We start from the raw sequence: 12,531 nt of genomic DNA, 5'->3' as shown, positions 1-12,531 counted from the left end.
GAAGAACAAGTGTAAGTAGATTACCAAGAACAACAAACGATAATGTTTGATAAAATGGAAAAGAAATATTAAAAATACTAGTTGTTAGAGCAAGCAATTAGCTTTTAATTAGCATTGGTGTTAGTATAATAAACTAAACATCATGTTTTCAGGCTGCTGATTTGTACAAAGAGCAGATGAAATAAAAGTAGAGAAGAAGAAGAAAAATGGCGGCATTCAAAATAAGTCTTTAAAACATTGATTTTAAAGAAAGGCAGATGCGAGAAAAAGAAAAGGAAGAGAAAAGAAATAGAAAACAGTACCTCCTAAAAAATAACGCTACGACTTTAATGAAATATAAAGCAGGACAGGCAGTATTAGACACGTATTTGTTACATAAACACTATGAACTCTCTAGAAGCACCAAACTCTAAACACGATCAGTGTATATTTCTTTTAAAAAATAACAAGTCCGCATTTATCAAAATATTGTACAATTTTTATTGCAAAATATACCTGAATACATGTATTTATTTGCTAGTCTGGTATAAAATCGATACAAAGAATCAGTTTATAGAAATTAGATAATTTTATGTTTTCTGCTCACAACTCCATATAACACATGATAGTATGTGTCTGTATATGTCAATCATAATACGCAAGTTTTCTTATTTTATAGCAACTGGGACGTGGAAGAAAAATATATAGAATATACATCACAATCAAATTTTGTAAAAAAAAGAACAAAAACGAGAAAGTGGAAATTGAAATAATGAAAATTTTAAAGCAGTGCCGAAAGCTATGGAAGAATATGGTACGGAATATAATAAAACATGCATTTATTTATTGTGTTATAATAGAAGAGACTAGAAAAAATTATCAGATGCAGACATGATGAAGGAAACGATAAAACCGAAAATCTAAAGGCAGTATATGTAACAAAGATTAGAAACGCTGCGACGGTTACAAAATAATACAGACGAGCAGCATGTTACTGTGAGCATTGCAGCGTTTCGAAACAGGAAAGAGAAAATGCGCGAAGAAGTTCCGAGGACGAGGGGAAACAAACGAAAGCACTACAAAGCTTGTAAAATTAGTATCAACAAAATAGTTACATGCAAACCACCATTTTAAGGCAGAAAGATGCAAAAATAAACATTTACCATTACTTCGAAGTCAGTTTTCTCAAATAAAATAATTTTTATTTTAATCAATACGTTTGTTCAGAAAAATATCCTTGTTCGCAAAATAACTTTGTAATTTGATCACACAATTTACACGACCGTCGAATCATTGTCGACGAATGTAAGAGATATGCGTACATTGAACAGTGTTATCTCGTGATTTTACAAAGGAACAATATTTTATACAAATTTAATACGCAAATCAGTTAACCATTTAATTTCGTAGAAAATATCTTGTTAAGAAACTTATGAATTTCTTTCCGTTCAGTCGCAATTTATAGTTTTCAATTCCTTAGAAAACGGAAAGCAGTGTTAACACACGATACAGTATACGTGTCTATTTAGAATTATTGCTGCTGACCAAAGGCTGCCTATTCTTCGCTTTCCTCTGCCTCTAAAATACTCTTGAAACAAAATGGTTGGAAGGGATAGCCCAGACCTTCGTAGAATTTGCTCATGAATTCCACCCTGAAATAATGACCTAATCGTTAACAACCGTCGGCAAATATTACTTGTTAGTGCAAGATATTGTGCTATTCAGTGGCTATTTTTGATACAAAGAGTTCAAGAAATTAATTTATTATAATATGAAAAGTGAAACAGAAAAATTATCTACTCTTTCTATTATTATATTATTAATATGACATTAAATTATATTTATTTTTATATTACTAGTACTTGTATTATATTCATATTAGAAATCGTATAATGATCATGGTAAATCAAACTTTCCATAAAACCACAATAGTAACACCGTTTTTTATGCTCATTCAAAAACCCACGACTATGAAATTCAATGCGAATTTATAGAATTTACAATTAAAAATATAATTTCGTAGATTTGCGATAAAATTTGATACTCAAAATTCTACAAGAATGAAAGATCACGAGTAACCCATACTATGAACCCTGAAAACAATTTAAAAAACCGCACAATATTCATTTAGCACAAAGAATATAATTTGAGGTACCGTGGTGTTAAACGGCGCGGTATAAATATTAATTCTGCGATTGTATATCTACTCACCAATGGAGTCGGAGAGTGTGAAGGAAAGCAGACAACCCTTCCATCATGACTAAAATGGCGAGAGTGAAAAACGCCCAGGCAGCGAAAGAAAAGAACAAGATCGCGCTGTATACATACTGGCCCCCTGAAGCCCCGAGACCTTGTCTCAGTACCATTGACCACAATACTTCTGACAACTGTCCATGGGCTAGCGACAAGGCCCATAAACGTAAATAAGAGGCAGTGTGCGATATCGTCGAAAGAACGTATTCTATAGTGTGAATGCTTTGATGGATCATAAGTTCTCCGAACGTCTCTTCCTCGTGTTTAGTACCATTTGTAGCTTGTTCACTACTTGAAGTTAGCGTTTGTGTAGGATCCGACTGCAACTCGATGTCCTGAGTAGCTCCATTGCTCTGAGAAGATTAAAACAGTCAATTATACTAATGAACAGAAAAATTTGTCATCACTTTTCACTGTCGATGGAAATTGGTATATTAACCTTCGAGTGGTAAAGTGGTGTATATTAACACTCACGCATTTAAAAGAAATATTCAATGCTCGCAGGGAACATGCTGTATCTATTAATATCAAACGAAATCAGATACAAAATACTTTGATGCAGTTTGGAGGCTCCAATTGAAAGGTATGCAAATGCACGAAGGGAGATAAAGCCCTGTCAATCATCAATTCGATAAAACAAATTTATCTGAGTTTATCAAACCCCATATAAATAATGCAAAGACAGGAGAAATGAAACTAGTTCAATAAAATTATATATCTGTGTTTTTTACGCAAAATTGCTTGGAATTTCAATCTTCTGTGCAATCAGCGCGTACAAACAAAATATATTCATGTGCAAACATTTACAAAACAATTTCATTGAGCCTTCTATTAACTTGAACATCTCTTGATTGAATCTTATTTCAAGACATTCAAGCATTTAAACTGAATTATCGAAAAGGCGAAATATGATGTTTGTGCCGTGTCTAAACACTTCAAGAACAGTCTCCTTTATTCTTTTAGATAACTCTTGAGGTTTCTAAACGATTTTTCGAACCTAAACCATTCTTCAAATAACCCGTGTATAAGGCAGGTGTCTAATTCTAAATACCCTCTCACCGAGTTCTCTAACTGTTTTTCAAATCTTTCATCATTCGTAGAAGAGTAATGGGTCTAAACTTCCTGACGCAACGCTAATATCTCAACGATTTGTTGAAGCACGAATATTGTTGCTGTTATTATGTACACTTACATTAACTGAATGTCCTGACTTCTTCTTGTGTGTCAATAGGAAGTAAACGGGTTTTCCAAAGAGCATCACAGGTATACAAACTATAGCAATACCAATGCAGACGTATTGGAGAATGGCCTGACCGGGAAACATATATTCATCACAGCCAGGTATTTTCGTGTGACCCTGCAGTATCATGTTGATGAACGTGATCAAAACGGATGGAGCACATGTTGGACCATAAGAAGGGTCTGTAAATGGAAAACCAATATGTCATACATTTTAAAAGATATTAAGAAAATCTTAATCTAAACTGTTATTATTATTAAAATTTAATAAACTTAAATTTTAGATTAATAAATCTTAATCTAAAAATCTTAAGAAAAAAATATTGGGCAGATCTTAATAAAAGGTAATACTACAAAAGAAAATAAATCCATAAAAATGCCCTAATGACTAAATGCTTTAAATATCATATTGAGGATTGTCGTAAAACATTCGATTGTCGTGAAATATTCGAATTGAAAATCTAGTAATACAGTGAGGATTACGATAGCACAATGGTTGTGTATAAATGATTTAACTAGACTTGAAATACGCTCTTTACCTTCTGAAGCGGCGCTATACAAGACCCATTTGACAAACATCAAAACCACGAGATAGAAGAACAACACAATAAGGAAAAGTAACTGCGGCAAGAATTCGAGGAACAAGCTTGAATACTTCTTGAAGTACCTGTAAAGAAATACGTGTAACAATGAATGGGTTCCTAAAACATCAAATACAACAAGGAAGTAAATATATGAAACGAATGTAATTTTCGAATGCAAAGAACATAGTACATGCCACTTATTAATAACATAAAGCGTACATACTGGTTACGCAAAGAAGACGTCTAATGAATTAAATCCTAATTAACACTAGAATGATCAAATCGACTAAAATTAGCTTCTGTTTATTTTTTCATAATTATTATAATTTCTAAAATGTATCTATGAGAAATGTTTTGATAAATTTCATTACTGATGCTAAAATTATAATAGAAATCGTACGAAATTAGAGTCTTAAAAGAAAAAATGTCATTCTTTGTTTTTTATTTATTTTTACATGTAGAATAACTCTCCAATCGGTTGTAGAGATCGAACCACGACTTTAGATACATCCTCTATAATTTCTTTTTGTCGTTTTTAACATTGTTTTGGAAACAAAGTCTATTCGAAGTCCAGAAATGTTAAAACAAAGATTTATCTATCATTCTAAGAATTCCATCATAATTGTTAGAATGCTGAAAGTTTCTAAAGTCATGAAGCGATAAAGACAGTGTACATAATTTCAAAAAACTCAGTTGTCCGAAAGAAAATACTTTGGGATGATTAATTTGTAATCTACATGATTAAAAGCAGAGAACACAACATGTTGAAAGAATTTGAACAAAGTCTCTGGAAATTACATACAGGACGATCCTTTCCCGACATTTAGGTAATTAATTAATGAATATTTTTCCTTTATTTTACTTTAGTAATAAAGAACTTACACAATATTGAAGACGCTCATGCAGACGCCAAAAATCATGTGCACAACTCCAAAAATTATGGACAGCTTCATTTTGTAGGAGTTCAAGAATATAATTTTGTTCTCAGCTAATACCCAAACTGGATCCATGCCCATGGGATATGGCGTTTGTTTGTAATCGTTTTGATCGGCCGGATTCAACTGATGTGAACTAGATTCCAGTACCGTTTTCAGATCATACGATATGGTCCAACTAGATCCGAATATGTTCATTGACTTTGAGAACATGTCGTTGTATATCACACCGGTGTAAATAGAAAATATACCCATCAGAAGTACTATATAACGACCGGCAAAGAATATGTTCCAAATTTCCGACTTCGTCTTCTGCGACATAAATTGCTTCTCCTTCAGTATCATGTACAGGGCAAACAAAGTCATAATTATACCTGTATTAAAAAGAAATATTCAAAGTAAATGTAATTTATAAATAAAATACTTCATTAGAAGTATACTAAAGTAGGATCATGTTTATCGCACATAAATATAAATATAGTAATAAATATAGTATAATATATTGAAACTATATTATATAAAGCTCATTAATATTTGATTGGTCTTTCAGAGATTTTACTAACATCAATGTTTTTTAAGGAGAATTGCTGTACAAACTAAATAACGATAGTGCTGTTATTCAAATTTTTGCATAGAGTTAAATAGAGAAAATAAACTCAAATTGGCTAACCCTTAAAGAACCCAAAAGGTTTATTCTTCATATACTATTGAAGGGTTTAATTCTCGTTAAGGATACTTTCGATCCTGCTGTTGATCTCTACTTACCATGGCCGGCATCGCCGAACATGATGCTAAATAAGAAAGGAAAAGTGACGATTGTATAAAGGGCTGGATTAACTTCACGATACGATGCCACACCATACGCGTCAATTAGATTTTGGAAACCTCTCGTGAATTTATTTGTCCTGTTAAACGTCGGTGGACTTTCGTCCGTGTAGATCACATTGAGGAAAGACGGCATGGTGCTACCGCAGATACGCTAGAAAAGATAAAACATTATAAAATAAAACAATTATCGACATTATTTCGATATTCAAACATGTCTTCACTTTTCTTAGACGCGCGAAATACATTAGATAATATCATTTGAAAACTAACCGATCCTTCATTGAGACAGTTTCTGACGATATTTAAATCGGATATTGGTACCCAACATTCTCCTATAAGACACTTTTTCGAAACATCCATGTTGAATAGATTCATCGTGTGGTAAATGGCTTTCATTTTCTTAACCATGATGGTCCAGTTTGGTAGCTCTTTGGCTACATTGCGTAGGACAAGTTGACGGTGGTCTCGTGTTTCATTTAGGATCTGAGATACAAGAGAAAAACCATAAACTACATACGAATTATATATGTACAGTATGCATCATAAGAACCTAAACGTCTTATGGCTAAACATTGATACTCGAGGGAAAAGAGGTAATGGAAACATGTACAGTCTTCTTCATTACGTTTCCATTCAGAAACTTTTAGTTTTGTTTCAGTTATTAAATTACACTAGTTTTCAAGATGAATGGAGTGTAGCGAGAAAGAACCAAAAGTACTAATATTTATCAGAAGCGTAACTATAGAACTTGCACAAGTCTCATTTGTTTGTCAAGAAGAGTATAAACAATACATACAATTCTTTAAAGATTTTGCTTCAAATTCACCCTATTTAAACTATGAAATGGGCGTTTTTGTTTAGTCTGTGTTTAGCTGCGGCGCTCGTTTCATAATTTCCAACCTAATACACTAAAATACATAAGTGGAGTCTCTTTCTTGGAGTCCCTTGTACAAATCAGTATTTTGTACACATTTCTTTTTCCCTTTGTCATTATCGACGCATACACAGCTGTATTGCTTAACATGAAAAACCAACAACGTTGCAAAAATATGAAAGATAAAACTGCAGTTATACATGCATCAACTAGTTATAAAATTCCAATTGTATATTGAAATAAATGGCCACCATTTCGAGCAACTGTGACCGTAGGAGTTGCAATGAAGTGTAAAGATAAATCTTTGAGAAATTTTAGAAATCTTCAATTATGGTCATCAATATCGTTAGACAACCTCTTTCCATTACCCATAAAGATATGGAAACAAGAATATAGAATTCCATTTAAATATCTATTTAATAATATTAAACACTCTGATTAAATTGCTTTTACTTAAAGGTGGATCATTCTGCGACGCGGTATACTACTGTATTTTCATAAAATTAATACCATACTGTATTTTTGAGCACAACTTTCAATTTGTCCAAATACAAAGACGATCGCAATACTGACTACATGAAGAATGCGACATTTTGGACGTGCGTCTCACCATGTTTAAATCCTCTAATCTGGTGCGGACGCCCATCAGCATTTCACTGCGTTCCGCGGGAGTATGTGGACATGGGTATAAAGAAGCGTGGAAACCACTGCAGACTTTCTTAATGCGACTTTTCAGCTGTTCTCCTTGGAAGAAGGCAACGAAAGCCGTTTTAAACATCTGGTTCCCCTGAAACAATTCATTAAACATCTGGGTTAATGCTACCAATACTGAAGCAGTCGAGCGATATTTATTTTCGGAGGGAACCTAGAATTTTTAAATAGAATCAATAGCAAAACCCGCGGCTTCTATTTGAAAATGATTAAGGAAGTGATAAATAAGTGACAGAAATGATCCGTTGAATAATTTGTAGATTCGTTCAAACTCAAATAGTTTCTCTAAATTTAAATTTAAGTGTTTGAGTATTTATGTGTTTACTAAATAAGCTAAAACTAACGAAATAAATGGAATTGCATTATTGAAATAAATATTGATCGTATCGTTTCACAAGCGTTAAATACTGTTACTGAATTAGCGAAAATCTTCCTAAAATGAAAACTGTTTCTCAAAAAGAGATAGGAAAAAGGAAACTAACGGTGGCTGGGTCTTCCAACGCCTGATCCAGTCCAACTTGACGCAGGAATACGTTTCCACGAGATATCCGCCATAACATTCTCTCGAAAGCCGGTACACGTTCCCGGATTATGACTCCAGCAACGAATCTGAAGGAAAAATGCCGTAGAAACACAAATCTTACAAGTTCTATAAAATGATATTTGACGGGTCTGTAAATGTCAAGGAAAATATTTGTCACAACGTGTGGAAGGTATCCCAAAACTTTCGTTGATTTGAAGTAACTTTTTTCTTAGCGAAAAGGTTGGTTACAATAACTATAAAATAAAAAACAGATCAATTAACAAAAACTGACAGACTGCTTATTTACTATAGATTTCAAATAGAGAATTTTGTGGAACTTTCGTCTAATTCTGATTTATGTATAATGACATGTAAAAATATGAATTTGAATCAAGGTTCGCGGTTACGAATTCTACGAATTGTATTATTTAAAGATATTTTAATAAAATTAAATTAACTATAATTTTTTAGGAATGAATCTATTGTTCTGTGACTAGCATTTTATTACATAATTCAAAGACATAATTATTGTATATTAATAAAAAATTATTAAACTCTGCTGGTATACTCTACAAGAGGAAATAAAAATATTACGTAAGCATAGGTGCATGGTCGTTACTTCTAACGACTCAAGTAATGAACTTAACTAGAATAAACGATGCAGATAAAAATCATTCAGTAATTTATTATTCGTTGTATAACAATCTATTATTACCATCCTATATTATGCTTGCAATATTATAGGGTAATAACGTGATCGCAGCTTTACTATGGTGATATCTTTTCTACCAAAATTCTGCTGCAGAATTCCAAAACTTTATCAGTAAAGTGCGTATCTTTGTATAAAATAAAAATTGACCCAATCAAATGTAAAACCCAATAAATTAAATAAGTTTTAATTTAATTTCAAGAAAATTAAATCAAAACACATTTCTGTTTTTAATAATTTGAATTAATTATGGTAGTAACTATATATGATGGCAGTCTTAAATTCAATTGACATTTTCTTTGTATAGTATTTCACCTAATTAATCTTAGGATAGTTCCATAAAATCCGTAATCTACTTAGCAGTTTTCTACTTTCGAAGATATGTAATAACAATACCCTACAATTTCCAACAAGAGTACAAGCGAATGGTGTGTTTAAAAAATAATTTCTAAGAGTTATCAACGTGTTACACCATCTTGAAAACAATTTTATCTACAGCATTGCTGACAATTGATAAAAAAAGCAACATACTCAAGACGTCCATGGCCGGTGACGCTCTGAATCTGTACGTCCTCGTTAGTTAGCGTCCTGTTGATCGAGTCATTGGCCTCTTCCTGTTGATACAGAAGAAGATGAGACGAATCTTGATTCTCCGACAGAACGGTAACATCGTTTACACGAAGGAGGACGATGCTATGAGCAAAAGCTGCTGAACTACTTTAGCTACCTCCGTGAAAAAGACTTGGGTCTTCTCGAGCACGTGCCGTAATTCCGTCAACTCGAGATAGTTACTCTTCAGGTTCACCGCGTTTTGGCTCAGCTCTAATATGTCGTTCCCCATCTTCTCGAGATTCGCCTGAAAATAACAATTAACTCGAGTATGTTTAATCGAAAATTGCTCATTCGTTTCCTTTGCAATGTATATACGTTACTAACTTAATTTCAGATGATAATTGAAATATTTGAGAATCTGATTTCATTATTAAACATATAAATGTGCCTTTAAAATGAGTCGAGAATTATTGTTATATAACGCAATTTTATAAAATTATTACAATTTGAGTACTGCCGATTTTTCGAATATCAGCATGTATGAATAGTTTATGGAATCAATCTATTTCAAACAAAATTCACCAACTATATATATGCAAAGAATATTTGTTTACCTCGAGGTCTATGATGGCTCTGGGGTTCGGCGCACGTGGTAATTCAGCCAGGTTATCCTGAATAGGTACACCATCCTTTCTAACTTCCGATTCGATGTAGCGAAGCTTCCGCTCCATTTCGTCGCACCGACGAACTTCGCTGACGAACTTTCGTTGAAAGTAATTGACATCGCCGTTTAGCTATGAAGACACCAATAACAAATAGAAATTATAGTTAAACAAATATTAAGCATAATGTGCAGTTGTTATACACGAGTTACTTATCAATGTTAGTCTAATATTTTAACTGAAATCGTAGTGACTAACGCCAGACATGAACAACGCGGACATTTTGTCTTTGCATTTTTTATTTCACTGAGGAAGCAACATTCTATGTATTTTGTGGTAATACAATTATAATGAGAAATGGAAAAGGCTACAGAAATAAATGTTTTAAACTTTTATATGTCGGTTCCGACTGGAAAAACTATGGAAAATCATAAAAATCCCATAACTGCTATAAGTAGACCGCGGACCTTTATGCAAAATAAAAATTATCTTCATGAATTTCAACTAACTGAAATAGAGATCTTTTCTTTCTTTAGTAATCTCAGTTGAAAATAATACGTACATGTCGTACAATTATTTTAATACATTCGTTGTTTTACATTTCGCGTACTAATTTTTATCTTGAAAATATACCATTATGGGTTTTTCAAACAATATATTACGCCGTTCAATAACTGACAAATATTCCCTCTAACCTTATAGCATGTCCGTGAGGGTGGTTACAGGGTTAACTACATTTTGGATCACAAGTTTCAAATTAGAGCATTTTTCAGTTACAAGCTGTGGTCGCAAAAAGTAAAAAAAAAAACACTGAAAAATCGTAAAAATCCTTGATAAGATGCTACCGCAAGCATTATTATTTCATTTTTTGCACACTTCTAGGAGTGATATAAAATCAAACAAGATAAGAACGGAATTTTTGGCGTTTTTTCCTTGGAAAACTAAATTTATTATTATTAAACATTATTAAACGTTATTAGTATTAAACGTTTCTACGTTGAAGTAAGCTACGATTAAATGTAAAAAATAAATCTCAAAATGAATTAAAAGCAAGATTACTTTGATATGGTTTCGTAACTATCGTTTGGCACAGCGGTTAGGGTGTTCAACGAGTTCCGAGCCCCACTGTGGCTAACTTTATTTTTCCATAAATCGTACTTACTTCCAATGTCTTATTGTACGATTTTCTCATAAATCACATCATCCAAAATATTTTTGTGCTTCCGTAATTTGTAATTACAGTATGACGTTTTTAGACTGATGATGAGACGATAAGTTAATGTCACTGATAAAATTGAATAATTAAGGATTATGTGTAACAGAACTTACATCGCGAAATTGTACAGTACCGGTTTCTCCAAGTTCAGAGACGGATTGATAGGCAGACTCTGGCTGAATGAACAGCTGGCAGAGAGCCATCGCCTCGCTTCTGAACAATGTCCCCATCTTGTAGACGATTTATGTTTTATCCTGTAACAAGAAGGAATGATAGAGTATTAATTATTGTTACCATATATTTCTCACGTGTTTACATTTAACTCCTTGCACTCGAACTGCAACTATGAGACGCCACTAGACACTGCTGCATCGTTTTCCAAGTAACTTTTATGTTATAAAATTGATTTATATTTAAAAAGTTGTTGGAAGCGTAAGTGTTGTACGATCAAATAAGCTCAATTATATATGCATGTAATACAAAAATAGTAGAAAATCAAAATACTATATGTTGAAGGAAATATTTTAGTTTCGCAGTTAAGAGCGCTCCGAGTGCAAAGAGTTGATATCGGCTGGATTATTTTACTTCCAATTGCTTCATTCAATATCAGATAGATCCGATAATTAATAACATATATAAAATACATATCTACAGCGTGTAACATAAGAGCGGGCACGTCTTATTTCTGAAAATTAGTACTGAACCCTCTACAGTGCGGCATTTTATATGAGTTCAAGATAATAAATGTAATTCGAACCGCTCACGCAATCAAAACTCTCGCCGATATAGAAACGTAGCGTTCGCGCTCTTGCGTTACATACTGTACATAGTATTATCAAGAACAAGAAGTTCGTTTTGCGCTTACTAATACCAGTTATTAAGCAAATCTTTAAAGATCAAACAATTTATAGTTTCATCCTTGATTAAATTAGAATCAGCAATCGACAATGATTCAACGAACACCGATACAAGATAATAGTACGAATTTTTACAAGCGTTTACTGCTGGAACGTTGGCATAAAGAGATTTCATTGTTTAGCTTTCCTGTATCCTACAAAACTCCAATCGTACGTGCGATATATTTTTATCTATATCATGTTCGAAGATTCCATTCTTTTACTGGCATTTTTGATGAAACGATCCCGATGGAATGATACAGTGCAATAGATATTATTCTATAAAATGAGTGCCACTGTCGTGGCATCTTAATCCCATTTCCGCTAAGATGAAATAACACAAGTTCAGAGCAATACGAAGTTTCCTATCACGGTTCACACGAAACGATAATCGAATTTATTACTAAATATGTAGATAAAGCGATAACATTGATCAGCAATTTTACAATATATACCAGCAAATGCCATATCCGCTCAACTATCAGATTTCTCGTCGAAAGGAAACAATAAATGGTTGTGCCTGAAGGTTATGTAATAAGAATAAGTAGCTCTAGACTTTTCGAGAATTGA

At 32.9% G+C, this 12,531-nt stretch overlaps 1 protein-coding gene across 1 annotated transcript; it reads right to left on the bottom strand.

Moving 5' to 3' along the window:
* Positions 1–456: 456 nt before the first annotated feature.
* On the bottom strand, positions 457–11,319 carry Vha100-2 (V-type ATPase subunit a family protein Vha100-2). The gene is made up of 13 exons (XM_078189939.1): positions 11,179–11,319; positions 9,802–9,981; positions 9,363–9,491; positions 9,167–9,249; positions 7,886–8,012; positions 7,303–7,479; positions 6,089–6,301; positions 5,756–5,969; positions 4,938–5,364; positions 4,011–4,138; positions 3,425–3,654; positions 2,191–2,585; positions 457–1,631 (listed from the first exon to the last, which is right to left on the bottom strand). Exons 1-13 carry the CDS (start codon positions 11,293–11,295, stop codon positions 1,535–1,537), a joined length of 2,517 nt encoding a protein of 838 aa, XP_078046065.1. The 5' UTR covers positions 11,296–11,319; the 3' UTR covers positions 457–1,534.
* Positions 11,320–12,531: the final 1,212 nt, after the last annotated feature.

This window comes from Augochlora pura, chromosome 9 (genome assembly GCF_028453695.1).
Source record: "Augochlora pura isolate Apur16 chromosome 9, APUR_v2.2.1, whole genome shotgun sequence".
Taxonomy (NCBI): domain Eukaryota; kingdom Metazoa; phylum Arthropoda; class Insecta; order Hymenoptera; family Halictidae; genus Augochlora; species Augochlora pura.
Note: the sequence above shows the minus strand (reverse complement) of the source record. Positions and strands in the feature narration are given on the sequence as shown.

Coding starts and splice junctions, on each gene's coding strand:
- Vha100-2 (XM_078189939.1), bottom strand. CDS start 11,295: ATGGGGACATTGTTCAGAAGCGAGGCGATGGCTCTCTGCCAGCTGTTC. Junction 8,013..9,166: donor ACCGGCCATGGACGTCTTGA/GTATGTTGCTTT, acceptor TTTTTCCTTCAG/ATTCGTTGCTGGAGTCATAA. Junction 3,655..4,010: donor GTATAGCGCCGCTTCAGAAG/GTAAAGAGCGTA, acceptor TTCCATTTACAG/ACCCTTCTTATGGTCCAACA.